Source organism: the organism of the source record quoted next, unplaced genomic scaffold, assembly GCF_019419815.1.
Source record: "Pyrus x bretschneideri cultivar Hongxiangsu unplaced genomic scaffold, Pyrus_bretschneideri_v1 Contig24, whole genome shotgun sequence".
NCBI classification, from domain to species: Eukaryota; Viridiplantae; Streptophyta; class Magnoliopsida; order Rosales; family Rosaceae; genus Pyrus; species Pyrus x bretschneideri.
Window position 1 is genome coordinate 5412397 of NW_025999546.1, and position 15876 is coordinate 5428272.

The 15876-nt window shown below is 37.4% G+C and overlaps 1 protein-coding gene, 1 non-coding gene and 1 pseudogene across 2 annotated transcripts; 2 read left to right on the top strand and 1 right to left on the bottom strand.

Annotated features, from left to right (window-relative positions):
- Window positions 1–149: 149 nt before the first annotated feature.
- On the bottom strand, window positions 150–266 carry LOC125478404. The gene has a single exon (XR_007259230.1). It is a non-coding gene; the product is annotated as a U5 spliceosomal RNA (small nuclear RNA).
- Window positions 267–1364: 1098 nt separating this feature from the next.
- On the top strand, window positions 1365–4384 carry LOC103945889 (annotated as a pseudogene).
- Window positions 4385–12881: 8497 nt separating this feature from the next.
- LOC103945933 lies at window positions 12882–15419 on the top strand. The gene is made up of 3 exons (XM_048586075.1): window positions 12882–13184; window positions 13711–14054; window positions 14188–15419. Exons 1-3 carry the CDS (start codon window positions 12974–12976, stop codon window positions 14734–14736), a joined length of 1104 nt encoding a protein of 367 aa, XP_048442032.1. The 5' UTR covers window positions 12882–12973; the 3' UTR covers window positions 14737–15419.
- The last annotated feature ends 457 nt before the right edge of the window (window positions 15420–15876 follow it).

Below are 15876 nucleotides of genomic sequence, written 5' to 3' on the forward strand. Positions count from 1 at the left end.
AACGGCTTCTAAATTGGAAATAAACAGATGAAGAACTTGAGTTTTAAGAAAAGGTACAAATTGGAACAAATAGTTTACAGTTTTTTCCATGTCACATACATGAATAGCTTTGCAGCAAGTCTGATAAATTATGAACTGGAATTGTAAGGGGCACCCACAGAGGTGCACCCCTCCAAAAATAGGCGTATGCCACTTAAAGCGACGAGCACACGGTATTCTTTAGTAAAAGGCGAAAGAATAGTTCGCTTTGTGCTCAACGCATGGCTCCGTAACTTTAAATTGAACAGGAATGCCCCTTTTTATATTCCCGACTGTAGCTCGTTCTTGCTGGTCTCGTCGATGTGGGAAGCGCCTACTGCTTTTGACCCATAAGAGCTACAGCTAGCGTTTCAGGACCTAACCAGGCTGCCATATGGTATAGGATTTGCCATTCCTTACATCTACACTGCAAAATATGCTCTCCATTTGTCCCTTTCACTTTGAGAAACCAATTGAAGCTCCGGAATTGCGAAGGACTAGTAGCTTTGTTGGCTAAGAGTTTCTACTAAGGACAAGGATTGTCTGCCCTCCCACTTCCGATGCCCTCCCGTGCCCTCCTGTTTGTGTGGTCACGGTTAAGCCACGTCAACATTTTATATTACTATTTATTTTTGTTTTATTATCTCTATAAAAAAACAACATAAAACGTTGACGTAGCTTAACTGTGACTATACAAAACAGGAGAACATGGGAGGGCAGACAATCCTTGTCCTTCTACTAATGCACCGCAAGTCTCGAATTCAATTTCCTCTCTCCAATATTGATTGGCAAAATAAAATAATATAAAAAGTGAAGCTACGCGATTAAACCTTCAAGTTCCAAGCCAAGTTTTATAAAGAACCAGGTGCTGCAAACTCCCATTTTCTCTACTTCTTTCTTAGGTTGGAGATAATTATGTGAATACAAGTAGCAGTGGATTTGAAAAAATATCATCGAGATGGTTAAATTAGAAACAATATCAAGGTTGGACTAATCACTTGTGATTGTCCGCTATCTCAACAATCATTATCATCATCCTTCTTATATACAAAACTCGAGGTGTATAGTGTATACAATAACATAATTAAAACATGACTAATGTTGTTCCAAGAAATATTATATCGCTTATTGTATTATTAGTTATTACATCCTTTTACGTATTAATCAACTGACATGAAACATAAATAAATAAACTCGAACGCGACCCGTTGCCACCCTTTACCATGTTTATGGACTGATTCAGGCTCTCGACCCAATTATGGGCTTGGTCCAACTTGGGCCTAAAGCCCATATCAAGTCCAATATCAGTTAACCACAAAGCTGAGGTTTTAGCCACACTTCCTCTGCTTCATCTTCTTCATCGCGCGCCAAACCAAAAACCCAGCACAGCACAGCACAATGATGACAGCCGCATCAACGTCGCTAATTCAGCGCGTCTGCGCCGTTCCTCTCGCACGCGCTGCCCGCACTCGCGCCATGGCAGCGGCGAGCATGAACCTGTCCACCACCACCACCACCACCGCCCCCAAAAGCACCGACCCCCAAGTCCTCGTCGGCTTGTCGGAACCGGAGCTCCAACAGCTCGCAATCGACTTCAGTCAGGTAAACAAGCACAAAATGCTCTCAATTTGTTTGCGCAGAAATGAAAGTTACTGAATTTATTTACTTAAATTTCTGTTTCTGAAAATGTATTTATAGCAAGCCTACAGAGGGAAGCAGCTCCATCATCTTATTTACAAAAGAAAGATTAAAGATATTCAGGATTTCAATCAGGGTAAATTTCTCTTTCCATCTCTCTCTAGAAAAAATTGGTTTTTCTTTTCTTTTTCTTTTCTGGGTTTTTTGTGTTTTGGGGGGGCAATGCTAAATTATTGTGGGGCTTTGTGCTGCAGTGCCTCTGGCATTCAGAAATGAGCTTGAGGAAGCTGGATGGAAAGTTGGTAGGTCACCCATTTACCAGAGCGTCACTGCTGCTGATGGCACTGTCAAGGTAATGTCTTGGAAGATGGTTGCTGCCACTGGATAATTTTGTGGGATATCCTTGTTATAACTCAATGTGAAGTTGAATGGTTTCCGTGGATCATGATTGTTTGTGAAATGGGGCTGTTTGATTGCCAGTAAGTAATTTTTTGGATTAGCGTATTAGCGGTTAAAAGTTGTGCCATTGATTCTTGCAGTTATTGATAAAGTTGGAGGATAACAGATTGATTGAAACTGTTGGCATACCAGTTAAAGACGAGAAAGGTGTGATGCACCTTACAGCGTGTGTTTCATCACAGGTGATTTTCTGAGATGAGATTCAGCCATTGAAATAAAATTTCCCTGCAGTTATGTTTCAGCGTTGGTTTTTTGCATGGTTCACCACAATGCAGTTCGTATGGTATTTCTTATTATTTTGCGTGAGACAGGTGGGATGCCCTCTTCGTTGCTCTTTTTGTGCCACGGGAAAAGGAGGATTTTGAAGAAACCTCAAGAGGCATGAAATTGTTGAGCAGGTATTAACTGTCTTTTCCATGCTCTTATCTTCCAGGGCTCTTTGCATGCTCACTTGTTTATCTAATTTGTGCACAGGCATGATTGAAAATTTCATGTAAGGTTTACAATTGTTGTATGCTAATACATAAGCAAACTCAATATTTATTGTGATTCTGGATACCATCATATTTCCAGGTTTTGGCTATAGAGGAAATCTTCAGCCATAGGGTGACTAATGTGGTGTTCATGGGAATGGGTGAACCGATGATGAACCTGAAGGCGGTACTTGAAGCGCATCAGTGTCTAAACAAGGTGCCTTTGCAACTATATCTTGTGCTTTTTAATAGCTGCTTTGGTTCCATGTTTAATATATAGAATCAAGAACTTTGACTTTGTGACCTGAAACCTACTAGTATTAAAGCGGAATGCTATTTTATAAAATTGTTAACATTATGATATGAGTGAAACTTATTTATGTTGGACTTTATTTCCTACAGGATATTCAAATTGGGCAAAGAATGATCACAATTTCTACCGTTGGGGTTCCAAATACAATTAAAAGGCTAGCATCTTACAAACTTCAGTCGACATTGGCTGTCAGGTATATTATTTTTAAATGGGAATGAGTTATTTGTATTTACTGGAGCATTTTGTTGAACTGCTTGTTCAGAAAAAGAACAAAAAAAAAAGAAAAAAGGAAGCGTTCTGAAGTTAAATCCTTGCTAAGTGTTTCTCATATTGTTGTGTATCAGCCTGCATGCTCCTAACCAGAAGCTGAGGGAAACAATTGTGCCTAGTGCAAAGGCATACCCTCTGAGTGCACTGATGAGGGATTGCAGGGACTATTTCACTGAAACCGGTAGACGGGTTTCCTTTGAGTATGCACTCTTAGGTACTGAAATAAGATTTAGAAAAATTATGTTCGTCTTTTTTGATCCCTGTATGCTTACTTTAACAACCTGACAATGATTTTTGTTTTGAGAAGCTGGAGCTAATGATGCGGTAGACCATGCAGTAGAACTTGCAGACTACTCCATGAGTGGGGACGAGGTTCTCATGTGAACTTGATACCATTTAATCCAATAGAAGGCTCTGAGTATAAACGTCCATCCAAGAAAGCGGTATGTAACTTTGTTTTCAAGCATAAACACCTCTATACTTGATCCAATTCTCGCTTTTTTTGTTAGTTTAATTCTTGTTTTACTCACCTGATTTGTTGTGGTTTCTGACAAAATTTCATTTGGCAGGTACAAGCATTTGCGGCTGCTCTGGAGAACAATAAAGTAACCGTCAGCACACGTCAAACAAGGGGCTTGGATGCAGATGCAGCTTGTGGTCAGCTAAGAAACAAGTTCTAGAAGAGTCCATTGCCCGTTGACTCTGACAACTTACAAACTGAAGAAGATGTTCCAGTTGCAGTTGCATGTTGACGTCATTGTCAACCGTTTGCTCCTCTGCGCAGTGGGCTGTATGTCACACATTTGCGTGTTCTTGTCCCTTCATCTGTAAGAAACTTGTTAAAAGTGTTGTTCAAAGTTGGAGGTGGTCTGCATCATCTACTTTTACTAGTGGTGGAGCGATATTTTCAATATATGAAGCGTGTGGTGCAGAAATCAACTTCCACCTGTACAGATGCGGAGGGCTGGGGAGATATATTCCGCGTTGCTGATATCGCAGTGATGTTGGTTATCTACAGCTCGCGAAGGCACAAGATTATAGCACCTTCTCCTCATGGATTTACTAAAAGACGGAAAAAGGGTCATTTTGCAATTGAAGACAGTTAGGCTTAGCTTCTCTGTATAACTATGCATGACAGTATATAGTCGTCGATTTGTACCTTCTCTGAATATGCAAAAAAACACTTGAGATTTAATGACTTGTTTTGTTTTGAGTTTTGAGGGTTGCAGTCACAATGTGATAACAGTCAGAATTGCAGTGGGCATAAAACTGTCCGATGTTCAAAGAGACGGGCCACTGGCCCACTCCTAACCACATTGATATTGTCTCAACTTAATCACCTATTGTTAGGTGGTGAATTTCATCACAAAATGTCTCGGTGTTATTAGGAGTGGAACAATACACTAATATATTATATTCTATTTTCTCAATTCCCCGATGCGGGACCTATATTCAACAAAAACTTGGTTTCTTCTGGAAATGCCTACAATACTTTGCCAGTAGGTCGCAGCGGGCGTTCTCTGTCTCCACCTCTTGAGACTTCAGGCTCATCCACAAGATCCAGCTTTGAAAGCGAGAGTAAGTTCTTGTTTTGGTCTCTGTAATGGAACCGATGATATATTGAGATGTCTTAGCGTCCATATCCTGGGTTCCAATTATTTGGTAATGTCACAGATGTTTTCATTGATTTGGATCCGACAACGCCTGTCCAACTCCAAAAAGAGTGTCAACAAGTGAGTTAATTTTATAGATAAAACTTGAAAAACTAACGTAACAAAAATAAAAAGCGAATAGAGGAGCCATGAAAATTAACATATACCACTAGTAAATCATGGATACGATTTTTGAGAACTGCATATGGTTTAAGCTCTTCAGAACTATCACCAGATTCTGCTTCATCTTGGTCATTAGACGTCTCCGAACTTTGCATCGTTTTTTCAATCTTCAACGTAATTTAAAATCTGAAGCAGTTATAGATTAAGAAATGCTTGTTCGTATCATGTATAAAACCAACCAATCTTGGACCCCTTTTGTAAATGAAGAAGAAAGATCTAGCATAACTTATGACAACACAGTGGGAATAAATCTGAGTTTCCATATCTTATATAGTTTTATTCCTTATAATTATGTTTATATTAATTACTGAATATTGATAGAAATTAATTATTACACGCATTTTTTTATGAAGAGATTCAATGTAAAAAAAAAAAAAAAAACATATATGTATATATGTGAATGAAATGTGACATAATTAGAATTAATATACTATACATAAATATAATATATACTTTTGTAGAAAACACCCCAAAAAACAGAAAACAAGAAAAGAACGAAGTCAAATAAAGTAACGTAAGAAAGGGGCGATCTTGTAGTTCTTGATCTATGAAGATACGTTGTTAGGTGCTCCATTTTGTTTTTCTATGTAGGCCAAACCTAAACATGTGCTCGAAAGATAGTTGTGCCCATCCTGATAAGGGATATATGGTTTCTCGAGAAGAGAGAAGCCGTGGTGGTCCCTAAAAAAACCTCAAAGGAAAAAAGATAAAAAATAAAAAATAAAAAAAATCAGAACAGGGAGCGAACGGTATGATGATACCATTCCCCATCTAAGAGAGTTGGGGCCGTACTATACCAATCGTCTCTTAGAGCAATTTCATCCCTAAAGACTTTGCACTAGCACCCATCTCATTTATCCACTCAAGTGAACATTAATAGACTTCAGTGTACAGTAATAGGCCAAAGCATCTCCACCCCTAAAACCAAATAGCCTAGTCAATTTTATTAAAATATTAATAATTATTATTATAAAATATTAATTTAATTTTTAGCAAATGCATCTTAGCTCCCCTCCCCTGTCTCTGCCTCAGAAGCTCCCCCACCGCTCCCCTCCAATGTGCAGAAGAAAGAAACCCATTAACAAGATGAAGGGATATAGGAAGAACACAGTGGAAGGGATCTATTTCTCCCTCTCTTTCTCTCTCTCTGAACCTCAGCCTCGAGGAGGGCGTCGAAAGCCCCCAAACCCCCATCCCCACCGCCCTTTGCTCCGCCTGCAAATTGGCCTTCTTCAACCTCAGCCTAGAGGAGCTCTGCACCAAGATCTCTCTGCGATGCGTTGATCGTGCGGGAGGTTGATGGCCCGGTTGAAGTCAGATGGCCTGGCATTTGGGTCTGTCAATTTTAGGCCGGTCTCTTGCCTGGCTTGGGTTGGGTACCGGTCAAAATGCTAGGTTGTAGTGGATAGCCTTGGTGCCGGGCTGGTTTTTTGGCTGGGTGCTGGCCTATGAGTTCTCCGGTGGAACTGCTCTTAAGACAGGAGAGTCTTTTTTGTTTTGTTAATTACATAAATATATTTTTTTAGTATTGGTGGAGGACTGAGGAGAGACAGTCTTTCCTTGTCATAACACCAACTTGTCGTCTTCATATTCTACAAAATGTATTTTTTTAGTGCAAAATATCTTATAATTCACGTTTAAACACTCTGAACAACAATGATATAAAACCTAAATCTAAATAAATTTTGATCTAAACAAATGGATCAAAATACTTGTACGTTAGACTCACATCAAACCATGGTTCCATGGTGATGACGCCCGCCTACGCCCAGTTGGTGGTTGGGCAGAAGTTGGGCATGCTCTAAAATCACCCCTTGCATACTCCTCAGTCCTCCACCAATACACGAATTGGAATGTCTCATGGACACTTTTATTTTGAATTTTCGTATTGGAAAGTTAACGCTGAAAACCAGGGGTATATTGAAGTACATTCAATCATGGAAATCGAGTCTCTTCGAAAATTAAATAGCGTTCAAGAAAATTTTGTTGCCTTTTTAGTTTTTCATCAACTTAGGCTCTATCAATTTGAGACTCTTCAAAGTGAGCTTATCAAAAAGCTTTTTTTTAACTAATCAATTTTGAATCGGACATCACAATTTTTGACCATGGCGTTTTGATTCGTTTCAAGAGCCACGTTCTGAAACTGAAATTTTATTTTGAGCCAAAGAAATATAAGGTTTGAAGTTTGAACCATCTTCACCACTAACCTTTAGTTTTTTTAGGAGCGGTGATGAAGTTCTCGTTTTCTTCATCCAAATCTATACATTTTGTTAGAGGGTACGACTTCGCCACAAAGAATACAGATTCGACTAAAGAAAGATGCCAAGAAAGGGAGGCAATGTTTCGATAACAGTAAATCTATGGCTTTTGAATTCATAAGAAAAAGAGTAACCAAAAAATTAGAAGCAACCATGTTCTGAACTTTTGATAAGAACAAATATATGCGTTATGATTTCTTAAGAACAAAGAGTACTTAAAATCTAAGAAAATATGTTTTGATATGACCGAATCTGTGCTTGAGTTTATAAGGAAAAAGAATTATAAAAAAAAAAAAAAAAATTCGAGGCCATAATTGTTTCGTTAAGACCAAATATTTGAATTTTGAGTTTATAAGAAAAAAGTGTATAAAAAAGTTAAAAATCAAGGCCGTTATTTTTTGGTAAGGACGAATATTTATGGTTTGAGCTCACAAGGAAAAAAAGCAATGAAAACATTAAAACATGAGGCCAATATGTTTCAAAACGATGAAATGTGTGAATTTTGAGTTCATAAGTAAATAAGAGTAATTGAGCCAAACTTATGCGTTTTATGTTCGTAATAACTGAAAATTAAAACTTGAAACCATTATATTTTGATAGGACCGAATCTGTGCATTTTGCGTTCTAAAAAAAAGGACTAATTAAAAAAATTAAATTAGAGGCCATTATAAATTTTGTTCGCTATTTACACCCATACTTTTTTTTTCCCCCGTGGAGATCTGGGAAGGCATCCAGGTTTTTTAAAACTGGCCATATTCACTATTTTAAAAATGAATGCGTTGTCATATTCATGTAGATTAATTACCATATTAATAATTATCACCCGAAACTTTTGTAGTTGATATATGCGTATGTAATTTCATGTAGCATTTCACGTGAAACCGGATAAAATTTTGTCTGTTGTTTCACGTGATATCGGTACAAACTTTGTCGGTTATTTCACGTGAAATTTCTGTAACTGATATATGCATGTGTAACTTTCACATGAAGCTTTAGTAACTCATATATGAATGTGTAATCCTATGTCATTTCACGTGAAACTTCTGTAACTGATATATATGCATGTATAATTTCCTCTGTCATGTCACGTGAAATAGATGAAAACTTTGTCTGTCATTTCATGTGAAACTTCTGTAACTGATATATGCATGTGTAATTTTCACGTGAAGCTTTAGTAACTGATATATGCATGAGCAAATTCCTTTATCATTTCATGTGAAACCAATGAACACTGTCTGTCATTTCACATTAAACTTTTGTAACTGATATATGCATGTGTAATTTTCCATGTCATTTTACGTGAAACCAGTGAACATTTTGTCTGTCATTTCACGTAAAATTTCTGTAACTGATATATGTATATGTAATTTTCTTTTGTCATTTCACATGAAACTGATGAACACTTTCTATGTCATTTCACGTGAACATTTTGTCTATGACTAAACCAACTTCTTTGCTAACACCAACTTTAACACTCAAGTTTTCTATAAAATGCCTCACAAACCTTCACCATAATACATGAAGTACATCATACATTCTTCACACTCATTTTGCGCACGTAAACCTTAGAAACACTTATACATTGTAGGAATGAGTGTCATGAGAGAACAAAGCACGAGAGAGCTCCATCGTGATGCAGCCAAAGGAACCCTTGGCCTCAAAAAGCTTACCAACCTGGAACCCGATTACAATGGCTGGAACCCGATTGTATGTTTTGATCAAATCATGGAGCTGGTTGGTGGCTACTACAAAAGTTATGTGCCCTTTTGAGTTTCAGGAAGTATGCGCAAGGGTTGTTGTTGCCTACACCCAAAAGCTTAAGGTGTTAAGTCTAACGGGTAAACGGTTCACTCTATATATATCTTTAGAGAGGACTCTGAGCATCCCGACTACTCTTATATATGCGAACAACTTGGCGAGTCAATCACGGCACAAGCCTCGTGGTTGCAGAAGTTTCTTCTGTGTCCAACACTGATGTGTGATATGTCTGAGGATGAACTAACTGCTGATAAAGATGTGTTCAGGTGGTTGGATTTGACGAAGAAATTTGGCGCAAGGAAACAAGATAAGTTCGCTTTCATATTGATAGACAATATGAGGATCACACATGCTTGCATGGTTCAAATAATTAATGAGCTAATTTCTGAGTAGGATGGAGGATTTGGAAGTGCTAAATATCGCTCACTGTACCTTTATAGAGGACTCTGAGCATCCCGGCTACTCTTATATATGCGAACAACTTGGCGAGTCAATCACTGCAGAAGCTTCATGGCTCCAGTAAGTTTCTTCTGTGTCCAACATTGATATGTGATATGTGTGAGGATGGGGTAGCTGCTGATGAAGATGTGTTCAGGTGGTATAGATTTGACGATGAAATTTGGAGCAAGGACAAGATAAGTACGCTTGCATTTTGATCGACCTTTTGAGAGGCACACAGTGCTTGCATGGTTCAACTAATTAATGAGACTGTAAAAATTTCTGAGCTCTGGATCTGGGGGACATCCTGTAAATGAAGATTGCTTTTATAGAAAAATTTATTTTTCATGCTGCAGTTAGGTTGTGATTAGTCTGAATATTTTCTATCGGAAAGTTAATGAATGAGTTCATGGATACTTTTAGGGTAATGCTATCTACACAGTCATTTTTATTTTTCACAAACTTCTCGAATTTTGACCGTCGGATCAGATGAATTGTAGAATATCAATGGTCAAAATTTAACAAGAGTGTCTGAAAGTAAAAATGGGTGTATGAATATCTTGCTTTTGACATACTACGAGGGATAAAGTAAGGGGTGTATTTTATATAGAGTTTAATAAATTTCCATAGAGTTATAAATACATGGATTTTAAGGGAGTTTATTTGATTTCTATAGAATCCATGTGGATTTTGATTAAATTCTACATTAATTTTAATGAAGTTTATGAAACTTTTATCATGGATTTAAATAGAGTCCTATTAATTGTCATGAATATTTTAATGGCTAATTCCTCAATATACATTGTTATTTTTAATTTTTTTTTTTTTTATCATTTGAAATGGTTATTATGACCATGATAAAGCAGTCGTATAAATCGGTGATATCAATGATGTGGTTGAAGTGTCACGTGGTAATTGTTGGCAAAATAGTGATAGTAAATGTGACTGTGGGCAAGTGTAGCATGAACATTTTAATCTTATTTCTCATGAATCATTATCTCTTTGTAAACCAATGTGAGAAGAAATTCTATGATTCGGAAGCTGGACAACGTAATTTCTCCGACCAAAGACACATAAAACACGACATCCTCCCCCTGATTTTGAGGCCCACTACATTCCCTCCCTCACACCCACCAAACTCTAGTTCCGTACGTGCACAAGAACCTTTCCAGCGTGGGACAATATTATTGGCTTTGTGGGCCCATATGACAAATCATCCAACTAACAAAATAACTGCGGTAACAACATTAGATGGTAAGAGCAACTGTAATGAGTAAGTCAATATAAAGGACGAATTAGATGAGTTTGAAACATAAATGATTAACTAATGACTTCACAATATTTCCAACATAAAAATTGAAAGAAAAACTGTTAAAAGGGGTGGCCCTGTGGGGAAATAGGAAACACATTATTCGAAACTAATTTTTTACCACAAATTCATTCGTGTGACAGTTTGTTCAATTACATTTTATTTTTTACCTGTAACTTTTTATTCTTTTTAGTTTTGTTTAAAATATTTTAGGGGTTGATTCCACTAACACCCCTTGAGATTTATCGAGTTTTCACAAAACCCCCTCACGTTTGAGACATTACACAAACACCCCCTCAGGTTTTAATTCCCTTTCATATAACCCCTTCAGTCAAAATTTTCCTTATAAATTTACTAATTTACCCTTATTAATTACTTAAAACTAATAGAAAAACTTTATAATTGTATAAAATAAATTATAAGTCATTAAACACTTTAAAAAGGACAAGAAGAAGACCACGTTGACAAAAACAAAATTAAGAAAAGAAATTTATTTATTACTTTAAAAATAATATTTTATTAAAAAAAAGTGTTCATCTTCTTCTTTCCCTCCCACCCCATCTCCTCCCTTCTCCATCACCACCACCCATTCAACTTTTGAACAAAACAAAAAAAGGATCTCTCCATCTCCGACATTGTGTAAAAATTTTATAATTTTACACAAAGAAAATCGAGATTAGCAATAATAATTAAGAAAATATTAGTCCTGCAAATATTATGTGGTTGACACACGGACATCGACGACGTGAAAAAAAAACACTGTACAAGATCAATGAAGTAGCTGAAGTCATAAGAGCGAACAAATTGAACCGGCAGTATTTGCGGGGACATGTAACCTCTCTTACAATCACTCTAAACTTCTCGTTTCTTCCGAACAAAAAACCCTAATGAACAAAATCCAATCCCACAGGATGACACAATGGACAACGATAGATTCGATTGTCGTCTATTTTTTAATAAAATATTATTTTTAAAGTAATACTGAAATTTTTTCAAAGAAGACCATCTCTTTCTTCTTCCTCTGTTTAAAATTTTCGATACACAACTTCTGGTCCATGGTTTTTTTCTGGCACCCTAAAGGACAACTCAATTTGCTGGTTTTTTTTTTTTGCTCAATTTTTGCCCTAATTTTTGGTCCATTGAGATTAGGCAATTCCAAAGTCATCTTTTTGAACCCTAATAATGAAAAAATAAATTTATTTATCCCCTCCAAAATTAAGTTGAATGGCTGTTTGCTTTATGATCATCTATTTTTTAATAAACTATTATTTTCAAAGAATTAATTAAATTTTTTTCTTAGTTTGTTTTCGTCCAATGGTGTTCTACTTGTCTTTTTTTTTTTAAGTGATGACTTATAATTTATTTTATACAATTATAAAGTTTTTTTATTAAATTAGTAAAGGGTAAATTAGTAAATCTATAAGCAAAATTTTGATTGAAGGGGTTATATGAAAGAGAATTAAAACCTGATGGGGTTTTGTGAAAACTCGATAAACTTCAGGAGGTGTTAGTGTAATTAACCAAATATTTTAGAGTAAATTGTAACAATATTCCTTTAACTTTCACCAAATTGGAGCAATAATCTATCAACCAAATCTATTACCAATGGTCCCTCAATTAATCAAAATGTACAGCTATAATCATTTTCGTTAATTCTTTTAGAATTTCCATCTAAATGGGTCACATGTCATGCATGTAAGGCTTAATCAAAGGGCAAATATGAAAAATCAAATAAGAAAAATTGTATTGATGATCCCACAACTTTAATCCAACTGGATAAATGGTCATTCGACTTTAACTCAATTGGAGTAATGATCCCTCAACTTTACCCCAATTGTAGCAATAGTTCTTTCAATATAACTCATTTTGATAGAATTTTGACGAATTTGATAAAAATGACCATAGCTACACATTTTGATAAACTGAGGCTAATAGTAATGAATTTTTAATTGAGAAAATATTGTTTCAATTTAATTAAATTTGAAAAACTATTGCTACAATTTACTCAATAGTTTATGTTTCATCATCTTGTACGTATTTTACGTACATCTAAAATTCTTAATGATTAAGAATGCGATTCAGTTAGGACTTAAAGCCAGAAAATTCCTTTAAAGTACGACTTTACCTCACACTTGTTTCTCCTACTTCTCCATTAAGCAACTCTCTCTTCACATATCACACGACAGAAGACAAACCAAAACACCATGGAAACACACGTCGACGAGATCGACAACCTGGACACCACTTCGTGGACCTCCGCCACAACCGGGACAGTTGCAGGTGGTTCCCTCACGAATTGCGTCTCTTTCGAATCCTCCTCCTCTCCGATCGACGACGACACTCCGAATTCCACACCTACATCCACTCTTATTCTGCACCCTCCGTCACCCGATTCGGGCCCTTGCGAGATCACCAGTAAGCTCCACAACTTCTCTTTTCCGAAAACTTTACATTTCGGCCCCAAATTTTATTGAATTTGAGGTTTGACATATATATATATATATCCTGGTCCTTTTATGTATTATTTATTATTGTACGTTAGGACTTAAAAGTTAATAATTTCTGGGACTAAGTTTTCATGCTGTGAATGGCAGTTGATTAGGATTAGGATTATTGCCAAATTTTAGATGAAAACGAAGCTAAATAGAGGGGCAATCTACGATGCATGGACATGGGGATACCTTAATCCACAAGATATACGACAGGACACGGGATATGAGGGGATACCACCATGTCCATGCATCGGAGGGGGCAATCTTGTACTCGAAAACGAGGATAAAAACAGGATTTTGCAGTGTGTTCAACTACGAATATTTACGAAAGACGACACTTGGTTGCTAAAAGTAGAAGTAATATCTGTTGCAGCTCAAAGTGTTACTAAGGGTTCTGTTAAGAGTTGGGTATCTAAAGTGCATTTGACCAACAACGTTTTCCACTGTAGTTAATTTCACACAAAAGCATGAGATCCAGCAGGTTTGTGATCGAAGTACTGCCCGAGTATATACGATAGACTGTGCACCTGATATGCAGAGTGGCAATGAACATCTCTGCACTGTTCGCCGTGGCGTTGCTGCCCGAGATGAACAAGTGCTACACACAGGTGATAATGATAAAGTTTGTCCTGCAAATTCAAATGAGTCGCTTAGGTACCCATCCGAAGCTAAGTCAAGAAATGGAAATAGCCCGAACAACAGTGAAGATGACTGTGTTGAAGTGAAAGTCTTAGATACTAATGTGCTTGATAAAAAAATCAATTCATCGCAATTGAAGTTGGGATCTGCACAGGTATGTTGCTTAGTTCTCCATGTATATTAATTCCAGTGAACCCCCTCCCACTTTTGCTTTTCTTTCGCTTCTTTTTTCCCCGTCTAGTTAATATCTTTGTATGGTTCTTGCTGATCAAGTCCTTGTGTATCAGGATTTTTATGAATCTACAGCACAGACTAGTGATGCAAGTCCTTGTGTATCCCTCACACTTCGTCTACTGTCGCTTGGGAGTTCTCTCATGGCCATGCTTGTGCCTACCCTTTTGCAATTCTGTAAAACAAGGGGTGCTAACCGAACACAGGACAAGCCAATTTCTGATACATGGGGAAAACAGAACTCTCTAGCGACTGTGTCAAAAGAAACCGATTCTACCAGTGTTGCAACTAAGATTCAGGAACAACGAAAAGCCAGCATACCTGATCACCAAGAAGTAAAGATTCCAGATTTTAATAAGGCTAGTACTAGTACTGCCCGGGTATGTATCCCGTCAAGAGTTGAAAGCGCCGTGGACCAGCTTTATTCTCGAATGGGCAGAATTGAGGATCTGTTTTTGAGGTTTGAAGAAAAGATGCTAAAACCGATAAGCAGCATTGAGGCAAGGCTTGAAAGGGTAGAGCAGCAACTTGAAGTACTGGCGAACAAATCACCGTTGCGAGGCAACATGCGCAAGATTCTATGCTTCTTCTTTCTCATGCAATGAGTCTGAGTCTAACTCTTGCTATAATAGTGGAAATGATTATCACCGTTGCGAGGCATTTGAATCAGGTGAGAAGGACATTCAACCAGACGCACCCCCGACCACAGCTTATGAAATGTCTGCTTCGGTAAATTCCACCCATTTGCTTCCAAGTCTGGTAGTAACTGCTTCTGAATTTTTAAATGGTGATGATGACGAGGACGAAGAAGATCACGGATCAGATGTTGTGATAGGTTCATCAGAAAAACCAAGGCCTGCTTGGACAATAGATGATGCTTTAGCATCTGCACTAGCTGGCATGTCTTTGACTTCAACCCAGCCAGAGAAACATGCTCAAACTCTTTCGGGTAAAGCTCCTGATTTTTTAATTGAAGAAGACGGTAGCGTTGAGAGAAAGGGATCGACAAGAGAGGAACATGAAGTAGGCACGGATTCTTCCATGTGCCTTGGTGAAACTGATGCGACAGAGAACATAAACGTTGGAATATAAGTTTTTGTGCTAGAGAAATATTAGTTTAAGTCTTAGTATTTCAAGTTTAAATGTGCTATTGGATTATATTCTAATTGGACAGCTGAGATGTAATCTTAGTGTTAGTAATGTGTATTGCCACTTGTAGCTATCTTATAGGGTAGATTACATGAATGGTGGAGATTGAACTTTGTGAGAGAGAATCCCTCTCTCTTCCCAACGGTATTACTCTCGCCCATGTCTTGTGTGCTGAGTGAAAAAAGATGAATGAAAGTATCCTTCTGTGAATATTCTTTCTGCAACTCTCTGAGATTTCTCCAGAAACCTTCATCTTCATTTTCGATTCATTCCTTACAATAGAGATCATAGTCTCTAGATTCTAACATGGCCTCAGAGCCTGGTTTGGTCGCTTAACATTGGGCTATTAAATCTGTGAAGGAATTTGAAGAAATTGCTTGTGAGATATGTGTCTAACATGGCAGGGTCTAGAGGTGGTGAGCGGAGAGCGCCGATATTCAATGGCGAGAATTATGAGTTCTGGAGCATAAGGATGAAGACTATCTTCAAGTCTCATGAATTATGGGAGTTTGTTGAAAAAGGAGTAGAGTGCTCAGATTCGAAGGGAGCTGATGAATCTGATGCAAAGAAGAAGGAGAAGGAGGAATCGGGTGATG